General features: G+C 35.4%; 1 protein-coding gene across 2 annotated transcripts in view; it reads left to right on the forward strand.

Annotated features, from left to right (window-relative positions):
• Nucleotides 1-19949, forward strand: part of LOC102808073 (peptidyl-glycine alpha-amidating monooxygenase-like) — a 48443-nt gene that overhangs the window by 13501 nt on the left and 14993 nt on the right. For both annotated transcript variants that reach the window (XM_085507229.1, XM_085507230.1), the window contains exons 2-4: nucleotides 8156-8707; nucleotides 9909-9963; nucleotides 12029-12116. In XM_085507229.1, coding sequence (XP_085363355.1) covers nucleotides 8555-8707; nucleotides 9909-9963; nucleotides 12029-12116 — 296 coding nt within the window. In that variant the 5' untranslated portion in view covers nucleotides 8156-8554. The remainder of the gene's footprint in view (nucleotides 1-8155; nucleotides 8708-9908; nucleotides 9964-12028; nucleotides 12117-19949) is intronic.

The raw sequence follows: 19949 nt of genomic DNA on the forward strand, positions 1-19949 counted from the left end.
TTCAATGCATGAACCCCCTTTTACAAGACAGTCGACCCCTGGGTAAGTCACCAACCTTGATAAGTTGTGGTATTTGCCTGGATCCTGACACCTGCAACTACCATACTTAAATTGGAGATGCTTCTATTGGGGGAATGCTAGTAGAAGAAATACATACATGTAGACTTCTATTGGGGGAATGCTAGTAGAGGAAATACATACATGTAGACTTCTATTGGGGGAATGCTGGTAGAGGAAATACATACATGTAGGCTTCTATTGGGGGAATGCTAGTAGAGGAAATACATACATGTAGGCTTCTATTGGGGGAATGCTAGTAGAGGAAATACATACATGTAGGCTTCTATTGGGGGAATGCTAGTAGAGGAAATACATACATGTAGACTTCTATTGGGGGAATGCTAGTAGAGGAAATACATACATGTAGGCTTCTATTGGGGGAATGCTAGTAGAGGAAATACATACATGTAGGCTTCTATTGGGGGAATGCTAGTAGAGGAAATACATACATGTAGGCTTCTATTGGGGGAATGCTAGTAGAGGAAATACATACATGTAGGCTTCTATTGGGGGAATGCTAGTAGAGGAAATACAAACATGTAGGCTTCTATTGGGGGAATGCTAGTAGAGGAAATACATACATGTAGGCTTTTATTGGGGGAATGCTAGTAGAGGAAATACAAACATGTAGGCTTCTATTGGGGGAATGCTAGTAGAGGAAATACATACATGTAGGCTTCTATTGGGGGAATGCTGGTAGAGGAAATACATACATGTAGGCTTCTATTGGGGGAATGCTAGTAGAGGAAATACATACATGTAGGCTTCTATTGGGGGAATGCTAGTAGAGGAAATACAAACATGTAGGCTTCTATTGGGGGAATGCTAGTAGAGGAAATACATACATGTAGGCTTCTATTGGGGAATGCTAGTAGAGGAAATACATACATGTAGACTTCTATTGGGGGAATGCTAGTAGAGGAAATACATACATGTAGGCTTCTATTGGGGGAATGCTAGTAGAGGAAATACATACATGTAGGCTTCTATTGGGGGAATGCTAGTAGAGGAAATACAAACATGTAGGCTTCTATTGGGGGAATGCTAGTAGAGGAAATACATACATGTAGGCTTTTATTGGGGGAATGCTAGTAGAGGAAATACAAACATGTAGGCTTCTATTGGGGGAATGCTAGTAGAGGAAATACATACATGTAGGCTTCTATTGGGGGAATGCTGGTAGAGGAAATACATACATGTAGGCTTCTATTGGGGGAATGCTAGTAGAAGAAATACATACATGTAGGCTTCTATTGGGGGAATGCTAGTAGAGGAAATACATACATGTAGGCTTCTATTGGGGGAATGCTAGTAGAGGAAATACATACATGTAGGCTTCTATTGGGGGAATGCTGGTAGAGGAAATACATACATGTAGGCTTCTATTGGGGGAATGCTAGTAGAAGAAATACATACATGTAGGCTTCTATTGGGGGAATGCTAGTAGAGGAAATACATACATGTAGAATTCTATTGGGGGAATGCTAGTAGAGGAAATACATACATGTAGGCTTCTATTGGGGGAATGCTGGTAGAGGAAATACATACATGTAGGCTTCTATTGGGGGAATGCTAGTAGAAGAAATACATACATGTAGGCTTCTATTGGGGGAATGCTAGTAGAGGAAATACATACATGTAGGCTTCTATTGGGGGAATGCTAGTAGAGGAAATACATACATGTAGGCTTCTATTGGGGGAATGCTGGTAGAGGAAATACATACATGTAGGCTTCTATTGGGGGAATGCTAGTAGAAGAAATACATACATGTAGGCTTCTATTGGGGGAATGCTAGTAGAGGAAATACATACATGTAGAATTCTATTGGGGGAATGCTAGTAGAGGAAATACATACATGTAGACTTTTATTGGGGGAATGCTAGTAGAGGAAATACATACATGTAGAATTCTATTGGGGGAATGCTAGTAGAGGAAATACATACATGTAGGCTTCTATTGGGGGAATGCTGGTAGAGGAAATACATACATGTAGGCTTCTATTGGGGGAATGCTAGTAGAGGAAATACATACATGTAGACTTCTATTGGGGGAATGCTAGTAGAGGAAATACATACATGTAGGCTTCTATTGGGGGAATGCTAGTAGAAGAAATACATACATGTAGGCTTCTATTGGGGGAATGCTAGTAGAGGAAATACAAACATGTAGACTTCTATTGGGGGAATGCTAGTAGAGGAAATACATACATGTAGAATTCTATTGGGGGAATGCTGGTAGAGGAAATACATACATGTAGACTTTTATTGGGGGAATGCTAGTAGAGGAAATACATACATGTAGAATTCTATTGGGGGAATGCTAGTAGAGGAAATACATACATCTAGGCTTCTATTGGGGGAATGCTAGTAGAGGAAATACATACATGTAGGCTTCTATTGGGGGAATGCTAGTAGAGGAAATACATACATGTAGACTTCTATTGGGGGAATGCTAGTAGAGGAAATACATACATGTAGGCTTCTATTGGGCGAATGCTAGTAGAGGAAATACATACATGTAGGCTTCTATTGGGGGAATGCTAGTAGAGGAAATACATACATGTAGACTTCTATTGGGGGAATGCTAGTAGAGGAAATACATACATGTAGGCTTCTATTGGGCGAATGCTAGTAGAGGAATGCTAGTAGAGGAATGCTAGTAGAGGAATGCTAGTACATGTATCTATGCAATTGGATAATGTCGTCTTCAAGCCTAATAGCTTTTCAAATAGATTGCATCTTTTTCAGTTGATTCTAATACATATATAAGGTACCTTATCTTTGAACGTTTTAAGCTGGACTAATGTCATTTAAAAAGACTTTTTGGCTTAAAATTTCAAATGATCTTTCTTTGTTAAGCGCTATTTCAAAGCAGTTGAGCTATCAGTATAGTTTAAAGCAGAATTCCCAACACTCATGTATGGCTGTAATTTCAGTTATTATTACAAATAATAGTCTGTGAATTTATAATTCACCTCTGATGCCTTTGCTACAATGTTTCAACTGAATATTAGTATCACTTTTATTATTGGTAGTCCACATTTGGATGAAGTTTTAAAACGGAGACACATATAGATTAGACCATGTCTGTCCATCTGTCTGTCCGTTCATTCGTCTGGCCATTTATTCATTTATTCATTGATGCATCTTAGACATTCGTTGGTTAATATGATATACATGTATATTTGATCTGTACATGATAAAATACTTTTTTTTTAATAGTGTGTCCCAAGTGATACCTTTCAAAGTAATTTTGGCAATTTCAAATATTGTCAATGATTGGCAAATTCTTAGGCTTTAGTCAAAAAATAAATTCCTCTCAAAATAAATACTGTTCGAACCAAAAAACTGATTTGGCATGTAAATTAATCTCTTATTACACTAAAATTCACCAAAAAATCTAAAAATACTATGCACACATTTTAAACTGAAGTGTGCAACATGAATATTTATTATTTGCCATGTCTAGAACTCAAATGATATAGTTTACTTGAACGCTGAAATGTTTTATACATTATTCCACGATTTGTTTATATATAATATGTACCTAAATGTGTATTTCAGCCAATTCTGTTGTGTTGGGAAAATTAATTCACTGTGAAATTTGTGTTCTTTTTCATCCATTTGTCAAAGAGGAAATTGTTGTCATGGTAACCATGAGCATGCGCATTCTGGGATGAATAAATGTTTATTTCTTCATCATCGGGGATTTCTCTAAACTTAATGAGAATTCTGACAAAATGCCAGATGTGTTCATTATTATGTTCTAGGTTTATAAGAAGATTGTGACATGTTAATTTGATGCAATTATGTGATATGTCCTCAACCTCGGCAATCTGATTAAAAACCACTGTAGAGTCACATTTCACCTCAACATTACCCATACAAGTCCTGTTCACACACACACATCCTCTAATGGGATTTGTGAACCAATTAAAGAAGGCCTTACTAGAAAGCAACCTAACATAAATTCTGATTGGTTGCCGATGATGTTAGATGTTTGATATTAAAAATTGAACCGAATGATTTTAATCGGATTATAACATAATTCTACCCCCCCCCTCCCCCCGCCGCGCTAAACACAATTTCTATTCTGTAATTCTCATTGCATTTCTGATCAACTAACACTTACATGATAGTTTTGATTATAGTGTATATAATTTGCAGTGTTGTCTAGCATCTTATCACAGGAAAGCAACACATGCAGTACATGGAATTGTTGCACCATGAAAACTTCCACAAACTGAGTCCAATTAATATGATCTCAAGTCATATTAAGTACTATATTATAAGCCGACATGCATTGATAAAGGAAGATGACACAGAGCTCCTAGATATGAAATTTAGTTTGTTTTTTTTAAATATAAATGCTGAAGATCTGGATGGTGTATGTAAATATACCCCAGTAAAAGAGCCAGCTTTTGACTGTAAATGCAAGATGGCTGCCAATTTTTCTTGAAAATGATAACTTTGCTATTTTTATTTGAATATCAATATATACTTGCTGACTGTTAGCAACTAATGCTAGTAATATAGGCAGCTACAGAACTACCTATCCATGCGCACCAAACAAGTAACATGATTTATTTATGGTTTAGAGATTAGTTTTGACTTTAAATAGTTTTAATCTGTCTCATGGCATGATCAAGGAATAGATTGAGTCTGTATATGTCGAATTTATTTTAATTATATTGAGTTATAAAACTGTAAAATACATTATTTTAGCTGGAATTAATTTTACTGAAAAGACATTTTGGGTGTTTTGTATGGAATTTATTTTCACTGATTTTTGGCGAAAAAGGTTATACTTGCTGGAGTTTATTTTTACTGAATTATTCCTTCAGCAAAAATATCGCTGGATTTTATTTTCACTGAATCATTCCTTCAGCGAAAATAACAGAAAATAATTCCAAGTGAAAATAAGATATTTTTTAGTAATAAAAATGCAAGTTCTTTAATGTCATTAATCAATTCCAAATGACTTTGCAAGTGTGACAAATAAATAAATACAACAGCATGTTTTGTAAATATTATTTTGCACACTGAAGTTTTTACATGGAATATGTGTTGCGCTAGGAATATTCTCTGCTATATGTAACAAGCAACTGATAATGACATTTCTTTACACGAGTTATTCATATATACAGTCAGAGGGAATGCTTCATCTTAGCTTTTTTCACCATGTCACACACACACTTATGTCCAGATATATACCAACTATTATTCTGTCCATATAACAATGGAAATGTGAATTTTGTCATCATGAACTACCAACATGACAGCTAGCGTCCCCATATGTATTTTTGATTGAGTTTTATCGTTTTAAATCAAACCTAACATATTTCACTACAAATTAATTATCTCTTCAAACACAGCAGGAATTATTATGTATTCACACGATAAAGTGCTACTAGTATTTATTCATACTGAAAACAGTATTTCTTTATATTCAGCTCACATTTCTAGTCACATTGTTCTTCCAAATTTAATATTTAATATTTGTTAATATTTGTTAATATTTAATATTTGTTAATTTTTCAACATTTATTGTTATTTTTAAAATAGAATTAATCAACATTACTTGTTGTTCACTGGCAATCTGTTTACGAAAACTGTTAAACAATATTCATAAAAAGGCAAATAAGCAGTGGATTTTATAAGCCACAATGAAAACACTTTTGTCTTTGTAAAACAACTGAAATTATTGTCTATTTGTCAATACTTCTGGACAGAATTTTGAGATATATTCTTGCCATAGGAGACAATGTTAAAATGCTCTAACCTTTTCACCACCAGTTCTCTCTTTTCATCACAAATTCACAAAGTAGTCCTGTTTATAGTCTGCACTTTTCTTCAGAAGATTGAGAGTAAAAACTGAAAAATTACTCAATTTTGTCTCTGTTGGCTCCAAAATTAGGGTTCATTTCCAGAAATATTGAAGAATATAAATGAATTATTATATATATATATATATAAAGTGCAAAACAATTTGGACAAGAAAGTCTGGTGGCAAAATGGCTATTAAAACAGACAATTAAAACAGACAATTAAAACATGCAATTTCCTCAGAGCTGGGTACAGTATCTTACCTACCATTTACTTATTTAATTTTCTCCTTGAAACATGAAACATGTGAAAATAAGAAAATGACATTATTTTGACTTTTGAGTATCATTCCACCTTAATATTTGCTCATAAATTATTCACACACAGTTTATTAATAAAAACCAGCAGAAATCTGAAGAATTACAAAATGACAGTGTCAGCTAATTATATTTGTGTTTATTTTAGAGCATAACTATTATATACTCTGGGGACGGAGATGGTAGAAATTTTTTTGTTTTACTTTCCACTATACCAGTAGTACCGGTATATTTGTGTTTTTTTTTAATTGTTATTTGATTTCACAATTTTTTTGTGCACAAATTGTTCTCAAAATTTTTGCATCTCAAATGTATTGATAAAAATATAAGTAATAAGATAATAAATTTAAGTATACACATTTTATGCCAGTCAATTAAAGGTAAAATAATTAATCAGTCTCAAATGATTTCAATAAGCCATATGTGAAAATAATGTTATGTAAATTTTCGCCCCTCTGAAAATGGAACATTCCCCATGGGAGACATCTCCATAGCGATATGCCCTGGAAGATGAATAATATACTATAAGGTTATAAATTCAAAAAATCCTCTATCACACTGTCATCTATAAGTGTCTAGGTTTTATTGTCAATACATGGTCTGAATTGAATTTCTTTAAAACATCAGGTCAGTTTACATAATTTTTATTTTGAATATATAGGAAATATTGATTACCGGTAATCCCTGCGGCTAATAGAAAAGTTCATTATCTGCTTTACAAAGTCCAGGTCTATAAGAAAAGTCGTAGAAAGCCCTGAGCTATAGAGGAAATATACACTAAGAATGGAATTTGATAAAAGGTTATAGGTCAAATGCATTTATGTTTAAATCTGGGTATCAAATGACATATATGGGCAATTCATCTAATGCAGCTGCATTGTTTTATTGCTCTGACCACTTTCATTTTGATACTGTCAATTTATTTTCACTCAAAATAACAGTTTTTAACATTTTATTTTTCCCATTTACCTCAAAAACAACAAGTGAAAATTTCACATTGGTAACTATTGATACTTCACAGTAAAATGAATCTTTCTTAATATCTTTTCAATTATTTGTAAAAGTATAGCTGCATTACATGCTGATGAAAGGTACATTTATTCTAAACAGATTGTGTATACACTGATGCCACATAGTGTGAAAAAGTACAATGTCCTCATATACATTTTAAAAGTACACTGTCGGCATCCCCGCACAGTTGAAGGTACATAGTCCCTACACAGTTTGAAAAGTATATTGTACACAATTGGTTTGAACAAACCAATACTTATAATCCTTGCCAAAACATGTTTGTGACATATCTAAAAGTTTTTTCTAATTTCAACACAAAATTTTAGTGCTAAGAAACGCTAAGTATGTGTTAAATCTTGTCTGCTTCTAAGACCTGGTCCAGATCCTTAGCGTGGGCTAACTATTAAAATGTTCGCCAACCCTTAGCTCGGGCTAAGGGCCTAAAACGCCATTATATTTAATGTCTATTTGGAAGATTTACTATTGTTCATTAGTATTCATTTCGGTATGCCATTTGCGAAATGACTTTGGTATTGTTTTATAACTTAAATATGTATACCTTCCTTGTTACTGTACTGAGTAATCATAGTTGAAAAGACTGGTTTGTATATTCTTAACAAGTTTGGGCATTTGTTACCCTGTGCTAACCATTGTTTCCTCTTGTGACTGTGAATGCGATCTAGCCGATATGCAAACATGAGATTATCTTAAAGTTTAGCCCGTACTCCGTGTAGCCTGAACACGACTATAGTTAAAATTACAAACAATTTGCTTCCAAATTTATAGCTAACATTTATTACCTTAATATTACTAACTGTTATTCAACATGATATACAATATTGAATATGATAGGTTCCAACAAAATTATGTTAAAATTATTACAACCCTTACACAATATAATGCACAAAGATTTCTCATTTCTCTCATTTATTTTTTTACAGGGAATCCCTTATACATGTACATTACCAAATTAGGAATTGATTACCAAATAAGGAGAATACCAAATTAGGAGTTGATTGCCAAATAAGGAGAATAATACCAAATTAGGAATTGGTTACCAAATAAGGAGAATAATACCAAATTAGGAATTGATTACCAAATAAGGAGAATAATACCAAATTAGGAATTGATTACCAAATAAGGAGAATAATACCAAATTAGGAATTGATTACCAAATAAGGAGAATAATACCAAATTAGGAATTGATTACCAAATAAGAAGGTTGTTACAAAATTAAGATTTTATTGGCAAAAAAGAAGGCAACTGAAAAATAAAACAAAGATGAAAGAACGACTCTGAAATCCTAAAAAAACCAAGAAGACATTGGTTGAAGATTTGCAATGGCTGTTGTGCATATCATTACTGTTTTGGTGTTGTGTTTGACGTGTATGCTATGTGAACCATACTATGATAGACAACACAGAGTTGACATCTCCAGAGAAACTGACATTTTCAGTATTGACTTCCTTATGCCTGAAGTCTCTCCAAAACAGGTAAGGTCATTCAACTATATATACAAAATATTAAAAAAAAAACATTTAATTTTAATGTATGTATTTTAATGTATATTTACTACATCAGCAGTTAAAATACATAAATTATAATGGTTAAAGATAATAATAATAAATTTACGTTTTTCAAAAAAAAATATCTGAATGCTAACAAACATTTAGAAAATTCTCAATGTTTTTTGTAATCACAAGAAAATAGACTACATGTATACGCCACTCCACTCTACTCCATTACATTCCATTCCACCAGCGTATATGGATTTGGTGCATACTGGTAGTTTATTTTTCAGTAAAAGTAGTGATTCACAAATAACAAAGCAAATTTTATCATCATTGGTAAAATCTCTAGTATTTTCATATAGGTGGTTGTTAATTTCTTAATTTTGTGTAGCAAATGGTTTTGTTATTTTTGGTAAAATTCTGTTTGAAAACTACCGGGTACTAGCTGGATTGCTTTGATACTTGGCTTTGTAACTTGGATGGACCTCTATCAGATTTGTTCATTTCATGATATATATTAGTTTTGATTGGGGTATAAACTCGTAAAATATTTGACCTCTCAGCTGTGCATAGCTGTAAATTTGATGTGAACACTTCTGATGATGAAGTTAGTTGGGCATCTGACAGTCAGTATCTAACTTAACTTTCTTGTGGGTGAACTTTATTTTAAATGTCTTGTGCATGTTCATTACTTGAACAATTCAAATGAATTACATATTTAAGAGGTATAGAAGATACTTTGACCTTGAAGGTATGCTGGGAAGCCATATATGCACATTTGCAAATTAAATGTTTATAGACAGATTTTTAAAATTGTATGCATTTATTAATACAATTAAATGAAAAAAATATTGCTTTCAGCAGTAGCTTTGCCTAATGGTTGTTTTGAAAAGCAGAACAATAGCTACTATTGTTGCCTTGGAGACCAGCCTTTTATTATTGAGTGCAAATATGGCATTCCACTAATATCATGTCCTATCCAGTTACTCAAGCAATGTTACTGAACAAGATGTTTTATTTTTAGATCTCATTATAATTTATATTATTTTACCAGTATATCTTTCACAAAAATTAAATATTTTGATCATATTTTGCAGTCTTTTAATAAAACTCTCAGTTTTTTTTTGACAATTATTCTTTTTGGAGGGAAGACTAAAACTAATGTTTCAACATTGCATTGCAGACTGATACATATCTTTGTACATCTGTCAAGATGCCAGAAGAGGAAATTTATATTGGTAAGTCTGGTTAGGTTCATCTGTAGTTTCCCGTCTGTGCCCCAAGTAGAGGTGGATATTCTTACCAACACACAACATTGCTAATAGGTTAATTATTTGTAAGATTACTCCATGTGTTCTTCTGTTCATTGTTACCATAGCAACACTACTGTTCATTTATCATATAGGCTACACATACAAGATTGTAATCAATGAGTAGACTACATGACGTTTTTATGTGTAGTATATATACAAATCTAGTAAAAAATTACTTTCACCATGTCTGGTCTACGTTTTCTTCAGTAAAATTTTCAAAGACAGTTTTATAGGAGCTTTCAGAAGATCTGCTTTTAATGAGAATTCTGGTTGGTTCATCTACCAATCAGTCAATTGACAATTTCCTAGCTCTTTGTATAGGAAAAGTATATTGATTTTTTACTGTAAGCGGGTGTAAGACAGTCTATCAGAATGTATTGGACTTGATATTGAGAAATGATTCGTATCATTCAACACTGAATGTTTATAATCAAGGTTTTACTTTGCCACATTTCCACCAATAAAATATTCAAAACACAGACATTTAACTCAGATAGTTCAGTGCAAAATTTGACAAATGGGCGAGTTTAAGCGATAGAGTTGTGAATCAGTTAATTTACATACATCAGTATAGGCGTCATATTGATCCCATCGTTCAAAAACTGAACAGTTCAATACTTGCAAATGTGTTTGCAGCACCCTCTCATGGCAGACTTGAACATTTGAGGGAACTAAACTCAGAAAAGGTCAATTTGGGTAAAAGCTAGAACACTCAAATAATACCCTGTCACCCACAATGGAATATTTCCATTCATATTATTAGTCCTTTGGACAGATTCCGTTCATTCTTTGCATGTGTCTAGTACTTTATTTGGGACATATGCACATGCAGTAGTTTAGCGATTCGATTCACAATGGGCAACTGGCAGCCATCTTCTTTTTAAAAATGTCGTATTTTGGACATGCTTTGTCAGTTTTTATTCAAATTTGGTACATAGATTATACATGTTAGGATACATGTCCTCTGACCGTTCGTCTGTATGTCTGTGCGTCCGTCCGTCCGTCCGTCCGTGCGTGCGTGCGTCCATCCGTACGTCCGTTCGTGCGTCCATATACGTCCAGAGTCATATTTCAGAATCCTTTGGACCGATTCTGTTCATTCTTTGCATGTGCCTAGTACTTTATGTGGGACATATGCGCATGCAGTGGTTTAGCGATTCAATTCAAAATGGCTGACTGGCAGCCATCTTGTTTTTTGAAAATGTCGTATTTTGGACATGCTTTGTCAGTTTTCATTCAAATTTGGTACATAGATTATACATGTTAGGATACATATCCATGACAATTTCTTTCGCAATTGGATCAAAGATGGCCGACTGGCAGGCATCTTGTTTGTTTTTTTAAATGTCGTATCTTGGACATGCTTTTTCAGTTTTTATTCAAATTTGGCACATACCTTATTACATGTTAGGATACATGTCCGTGACAATTTATTTCAAAATCTGATCAAGGATGGCTGATTGACAGCCATCTGAACTTTTGGCCTTACTACTATATTTCCAAGATTTATGTACCATTTTCATTCATATTTGGCACATACATTATACATGTCATTTTGTTTCATAATCAGATCAAGGATGCCCGAATAATGACTGTTTTTATGTATCAATTTCATTGATATTTAGTATGTCATAAATGGATACATGTACATGTCAATTCAATTTGCAATTTGATCAAATATGGCTGACTGGCGGCCATCTTGTTTGTTTAAAATGTGATAACTTGGACATGCTTTCACTTGTGATCTATGTTTTTCTTTGCTATGTCTTAAACCGGTGGGGTCGTCACGCAACACATGTTCAAATTTGCTGCAAATAAACAATCTGTTGTATACGCCACTTGGGACTCAACTTTCAAGGACACACTTGCGACAACCCCTCCACTTTAATATGACAAGCACGAAGAGAACTTTCAAAAATTTAACAGGGACTGTGTCATTTTCAATGACTCGTTTTTTGGTTATTCACATTTACTTGTACTTTTTTTTTAGTGCATTATGAACCACAAGCTGATATGAACACTGTTCATCATATGATACTCTATGGATGTGAAGCTCCATATGCCGCTCTAGAGAACTGGTAAGATTCAAATCTCAACCATATGTCATTCTGGAGAACTGGTAAGATTCAAATCTCACCCTATGCCATTCTGGAGAACTGGTAAGATTCAAATCTCAACCATATCCCATTCTGGAGAACTGGTAAGATTCAAATCTCACCCTATGCCATTCTGGAGAACTGGTAAGATTCAAATCTCAACCATATCCCATTCTGGAGAACTGGTAAGATTCAAATCTCACCCTATGCCATTCTGGAGAACTGGTAAGATTCAAATCTCAACCATATCCCAATCTGGAGAACTGGTAAGATTCAAATCTCAACCATATCCCATTCTGGAGAACTGGTAAGATTCAAATCTCACCCTATGCCATTCTGGAGAACTGGTAAGATTCAAATCTCAACCATATCCCATTCTGGAGAACTGGTAAGCTTCAAATTTCAACCCTATGCCATTCTGGAAAGCTGGTAAGATTTAAATCTCAACTCTATCCTATTCTGGAGAACTGGTAAGATTCAAATCTCAACCATATCCCATTCTGGAGAACTGGTAAGATTCAAATCTCACCCTATGCCATTCTGGAGAACTGGTAAGATTCAAATCTCAACCATATCCCATTCTGGAGAACTGGTAAGATTCAAATCACAACCATATCCCATTCTGGAAAGCTGGTAAGATTTAAATCTCAACTCTATCCTATTCTGGAGAACTGGTAAGATTCAAATCTCAACCATATCCCATTCTGGAGAACTGGTAAGATTCAAATCTCACCCTATGCCATTCTGGAGAACTGGTAAGATTCAAATCTCACCCTATGCCATTCTGGAGAACTGGTAAGATTCAAATCTCAACCTATGCCATTCTGGAGAACTGGTAAGATTCAAATCTCAACCCTATCCTATTCTGGAGAACTGGTAAGATTCAAATCTCAACCCTATCCCATTCTGGAAAACTGGTAAGATTCAAATCTCAACCCTATCCTATTTTGGAGAACTGGTAAGATTCAAATCTCAACCCTATGTCATTCTGGAGAACTGGTAAGATTCAAATCTCAACCCTATCCCATTCTGGAGAACTAGTAAGATTCAAATCTCAACCTATGCCATTCTGGAGAACTGGTAAGATTCAAATCTCAACCTATGCCATTCTGTAGAACTGGTAAGATTCAAATCTCAACCCTATCCTATTCTGGAGAACTGGTAAGATTCAAATCTCAACCATATTTCATTTTGAAGAACTGGTAAGATTCAAATCTCAACCCTATGTCATTCTGGAGAACTGGTAAGATTCAAATCTCAACCTATGCCATTCTGGAGAACTGGTAAGATTCAAATCTCAACCCTATCCTATTCTGGAGAACTGGGAAGATTCAAATCTCAACCCTATGTCATTCTGGAGAACTGGTAAGATTCAAATCTCAACCATATTCCATTTTGAAGAACTGGTAAGATTCAAATCTCAACCCTATGTCATTCTGGAGAACTGGTAAGATTCAAATCTCAAACCTATCCTATTCTGGAGAACTAGTAAGATTCAAATCTCAACCCTATCCCATTCTAAAGAACTGGTAAGATTCAAATCAACCCTATGCCATTCTGGAGAACTAGTAAGATTCAAATCTCAACCCTATGCCATTCTGGAGAACTAGTAAGATTCAAATCTCAACCCTATCCCATTCTGGAGAACTAGTAAGATTCAAATCTCAACCCTATCCCATTCTGGAGAACTAGTAAGATTCAAATCTCAACCCTATCCCATTCTAAAGAACTGGTAAGATTCAAATCAACCCTATGCCATTCTGGAGAACTAGTAAGATTCAAATCTCAACCCTATCCCATTCTGGAGAACTGGTAAGATTCAAATCTCAACCTATGCCATTCTGGAGAACTGGTAAGATTCATATTTCAAACCTATGTCACTCTGGAGAACTAGTAAGATGCAAATCTCAACCCTATCCTATTCTGGAGAACTGGTAAGATTCAAATCACAACCATATCCCATTCTGGGGAACTAGTAAGATTCAAATCTCAACCTATCCCATTCTGGAGAATTTGTAAGATTCAAATCTCAACCTGCTCCCATTCTAAAGAACTGGTAAGATTCAAATCTCAACCCTATGCCATTCTGGAGAACTGGTAAGATTCAAATCTCAACCTATGCCATTCTGGAAAACTGGTAAGATTCAAATCTCAACCCTATCCTATTCTGGAGAACTGGTAAGATTCAAATCTCAACCCTATGTCATTCTGGAGAACTGGTAAGATTCAAATCTCAACCCTATCCCATTCTGGAAAACTGGTAAGATTCAAATCTCAACCCTATCCTATTTTGGAGAACTGGTAAGATTCAAATCTCAACCCTATGTCATTCTGGAGAACTGGTAAGATTCAAATCTCAACCCTATCCCATTCTGGAGAACTAGTAAGATTCAAATCTCAACCTATGCCATTCTGAAGAACTGGTAAGATTCAAATCTCAACCCTATGTCATTCTGGAGAACTGGTAAGATTCAAATCTCAACCTATGCCATTCTGGAGAACTGGTAAGATTCAAATCTCAACCCTATCCTATTCTGGAGAACTGGGAAGATTCAAATCTCAACCCTATGTCATTCTGGAGAACTGGTAAGATTCAAATCTCAACCATATTTCATTTTGAAGAACTGGTAAGATTCAAATCTCAACCCTATGTCATTCTGGAGAACTGGTAAGATTCAAATCTCAACCTATGCCATTCTGGAGAACTGGTAAGATTCAAATCTCAACCCTATCCTATTCTGGAGAACTGGGAAGATTCAAATCTCAACCCTATGTCATTCTGGAGAACTGGTAAGATTCAAATCTCAACCATATTCCATTTTGAAGAACTGGTAAGATTCAAATCTCAACCCTATGTCATTCTGGAGAACTGGTAAGATTCAAATCTCAAACCTATCCTATTCTGGAGAACTAGTAAGATTCAAATCTCAACCCTATCCCATTCTAAAGAACTGGTAAGATTCAAATCAACCCTATGCCATTCTGGAGAACTAGTAAGATTCAAATCTCAACCCTATGCCATTCTGGAGAACTAGTAAGATTCAAATCTCAACCCTATCCCATTCTGGAGAACTAGTAAGATTCAAATCTCAACCCTATCCCATTCTGGAGAACTAGTAAGATTCAAATCTCAACCCTATCCCATTCTAAAGAACTGGTAAGATTCAAATCAACCCTATGCCATTCTGGAGAACTAGTAAGATTCAAATCTCAACCCTATGCCATTCTGGAGAACTAGTAAGATTCAAATCTCAACCCTATCCCATTCTGGAGAACTAGTAAGATTCAAATCTCAACCCTATCCCATTCTGGAGAACTAGTAAGATTCAAATCTCAACCCTATCCCATTCTAAAGAACTGGTAAGATTCAAATCAACCCTATGCCATTCTGGAGAACTAGTAAGATTCAAATCTCAACCCTATCCCATTCTGGAAAACTGGTAAGATTCAAATCTCAACCTATGCCATTCTGGAGAACTGGTAAGATTCATATTTCAAACCTATGTCACTCTGGAGAACTAGTAAGATGCAAATCTCAACCCTATCCTATTCTGGAGAACTGGTAAGATTCAAATCACAACCATATCCCATTCTGGGGAACTAGTAAGATTCAAATCTCAACCTATCCCATTCTGGAGAATTTGTAAGATTCAAATCTCAACCTGCTCCCATTCTAAAGAACTGGTAAGATTCAAATCTCAACCCTATGCCATTCTGGAGAACTGGTAAGATTCAAATCTCAACCTATGCCATTCTGGAAAACTGGTAAGATTCAAATCTCAACCCTATCCTATTCTGGAGAACTGGTAAGATTCAAATCTCAACCCTATGTCATTCTGGAGAACTGGTAAGATTCAAATCTCAACCCTATCCCATTCTGGAAAACTGGTAAGATTCAAATCTCAACCCTATCCTATTTTGGAGAACTGGTAAGATTCAAATCTCAACCCTATGTCATTCTGGAGAACTGGTAAGATTCAAATCTCAACCCTATCCCATTCTGGAGAACTAGTAAGATTCAAATCTCAACCTATGCCATTCTGAAGAACTGGTAAGATTCAAATCTCAACCCTATGTCATTCTGGAGAACTGGTAAGATTCAAATCTCAACCTATGCCATTCTGGAGAACTGGTAAGATTCAAATCTCAACCCTATCCTATTCTGGAGAACTGGGAAGATTCAAATCTCAACCCTATGTCATTCTGGAGAACTGGTAAGATTCAAATCTCAACCATATTTCATTTTGAAGAACTGGTAAGATTCAAATCTCAACCCTATGTCATTCTGGAGAACTGGTAAGATTCAAATCTCAACCTATGCCATTCTGGAGAACTGGTAAGATTCAAATCTCAACCCTATCCTATTCTGGAGAACTGGGAAGATTCAAATCTCAACCCTATGTCATTCTGGAGAACTGGTAAGATTCAAATCTCAACCATATTCCATTTTGAAGAACTGGTAAGATTCAAATCTCAACCCTATGTCATTCTGGAGAACTGGTAAGATTCAAATCTCAAACCTATCCTATTCTGGAGAACTAGTAAGATTCAAATCTCAACCCTATCCCATTCTAAAGAACTGGTAAGATTCAAATCAACCCTATGCCATTCTGGAGAACTAGTAAGATTCAAATCTCAACCCTATGCCATTCTGGAGAACTAGTAAGATTCAAATCTCAACCCTATCCCATTCTGGAGAACTAGTAAGATTCAAATCTCAACCCTATCCCATTCTGGAGAACTAGTAAGATTCAAATCTCAACCCTATCCCATTCTAAAGAACTGGTAAGATTCAAATCAACCCTATGCCATTCTGGAGAACTAGTAAGATTCAAATCTCAACCCTATGCCATTCTGGAGAACTAGTAAGATTCAAATCTCAACCCTATCCCATTATGGAGAACTAGTAAGATTCAAATCTCAACCCTATCCCATTCTGGAGAACTAGTAAGATTCAAATCTCAACCCTATCCCATTCTAAAGAACTGGTAAGATTCAAATCAACCCTATGCCATTCTGGAGAACTAGTAAGATTCAAATCTCAACCCTATCCCATTCTGGAGAACTGGTAAGATTCAAATCTCAACCTATGCCATTCTGGAGAACTGGTAAGATTCATATTTCAAACCTATGTCACTCTGGAGAACTAGTAAGATGCAAATCTCAACCCTATCCTATTCTGGAGAACTGGTAAGATTCAAATCACAACCATATCCCATTCTGGGGAACTAGTAAGATTCAAATCTCAACCTATCCCATTCTGGAGAATTTGTAAGATTCAAATCTCAACCTGCTCCCATTCTAAAGAACTGGTAAGATTCAAATCTCAACCCTATGCCATTCTGGAGAACTGGTAAGATTCAAATCTCAACCTATGCCATTCTGGAAAACTGGTAAGATTCAAATCTCAACCCTATCCTATTCTGGAGAACTGGTAAGATTCAAATCTCAACCCTATGTCATTCTGGAGAACTGGTAAGATTCAAATCTCAACCCTATCCCATTCTGGAAAACTGGTAAGATTCAAATCTCAACCCTATCCTATTTTGGAGAACTGGTAAGATTCAAATCTCAACCCTATGTCATTCTGGAGAACTGGTAAGATTCAAATCTCAACCCTATCCCATTCTGGAGAACTAGTAAGATTCAAATCTCAACCTATGCCATTCTGAAGAACTGGTAAGATTCAAATCTCAACCCTATGTCATTCTGGAGAACTGGTAAGATTCAAATCTCAACCTATGCCATTCTGGAGAACTGGTAAGATTCAAATCTCAACCCTATCCTATTCTGGAGAACTGGGAAGATTCAAATCTCAACCCTATGTCATTCTGGAGAACTGGTAAGATTCAAATCTCAACCATATTTCATTTTGAAGAACTGGTAAGATTCAAATCTCAACCCTATGTCATTCTGGAGAACTGGTAAGATTCAAATCTCAACCTATGCCATTCTGGAGAACTGGTAAGATTCAAATCTCAACCCTATCCTATTCTGGAGAACTGGGAAGATTCAAATCTCAACCCTATGTCATTCTGGAGAACTGGTAAGATTCAAATCTCAACCATATTCCATTTTGAAGAACTGGTAAGATTCAAATCTCAACCCTATGTCATTCTGGAGAACTGGTAAGATTCAAATCTCAAACCTATCCTATTCTGGAGAACTAGTAAGATTCAAATCTCAACCCTATCCCATTCTAAAGAACTGGTAAGATTCAAATCAACCCTATGCCATTCTGGAGAACTAGTAAGATTCAAATCTCAACCCTATGCCATTCTGGAGAACTAGTAAGATTCAAATCTCAACCCTATCCCATTCTGGAGAACTAGTAAGATTCAAATCTCAACCCTATCCCATTCTGGAGAACTAGTAAGATTCAAATCTCAACCCTATCCCATTCTAAAGAACTGGTAAGATTCAAATCAACCCTATGCCATTCTGGAGAACTAGTAAGATTCAAATCTCAACCCTATCCCATTCTGGAGAACTGGTAAGATTCATATTTCAAACCTATGCCATTCTGGAGAACTGGTAAGATTCATATTTCAAACCTATGTCACTCTGGAGAACTAGTAAGATGCAAATCTCAACCCTATCCTATTCTGGAGAACTGGTAAGATTCAAATCACAACCATATCCCATTCTGGGGAACTAGTAAGATTCAAATCTCAACCTATCCCATTCTGGAGAATTTGTAAGATTCAAATCTCAACCTGCTCCCATTCTAAAGAACTGGTAAGATTCAAATCTCAACCCTATGCCATTCTGGAGAACTGGTAAGATTCAAATCTCAACCTATGCCATTCTGGAAAACTGGTAAGATTCAAATCTCAACCCTATCCTATTCTGGAGAACTGGTAAGATTCAAATCTCAACCCTATGTCATTCTGGAGAACTGGTAAGATTCAAATCTCAACCCTATCCCATTCTGGAAAACTGGTAAGATTCAAATCTCAACCCTATCCTATTTTGGAGAACTGGTAAGATTCAAATCTCAACCCTATGTCATTCTGGAGAACTGGTAAGATTCAAATCTCAACCCTATCCCATTCTGGAGAACTAGTAAGATTCAAATCTCAACCTATGCCATTCTGAAGAACTGGTAAGATTCAAATCTCAACCCTATCCCATTCTGGAGAACTAGTAAGATTCAAATCTCAACCTATGCCATTCTGAAGAACTGGTAAGATTCAAATCTCAAACCTATCCTATTCTAAAGAACTGGTAAGATTCAAATCAACCCTATCCCATTCTGGAGAACTAGTAAGATTCAAATCTCAACCTATGCCATTCTGAAGAACTGGTAAGATTCAAATCTCAACCCTATCCCATTCTGGAGAACTAGTAAGATTCAAATCTCAACCTATGCCATTCTGAAGAACTAATAAGATTCAAATCTCAACCCTATCCCATTCTAAAGAACTGGTAAGATTCAAATCAACCCTATGCCATTCTGGAGAACTAGTAAGATTCAAATCTCAACCCTATCCCATTCTGGAGAACTAGTAAGATTCAAATCTCAATCCTATCCCATTCTGGAGAACTAGTAAGATTCAAATCTCAACCCTATCCCATTCTGGAGAACTAGTAAGATTCAAATCTCAACCCTATCCCATTCTGGAGAACTAGTAAGATTCAAATCTCAACCATATCCCAATCTGAATGACTGGTAAGATTCAAATCTCAACCCTATGTCATTCTGGAGAACTGGTAAGATTCAAATCTCAACCATATCCCATTCTGAAGAACTGGTAAGATTCAAATCTCAAACCTATCCTATTCTGGAGAACTAGTAAGATTCAAATCTCAACC

The sequence above is a fragment of the Saccoglossus kowalevskii genome, chromosome 13 (genome assembly GCF_978046115.1).
Source record: "Saccoglossus kowalevskii chromosome 13, keSacKowa6.1, whole genome shotgun sequence".
Classification (NCBI taxonomy): Eukaryota; Metazoa; Hemichordata; class Enteropneusta; family Harrimaniidae; genus Saccoglossus; species Saccoglossus kowalevskii.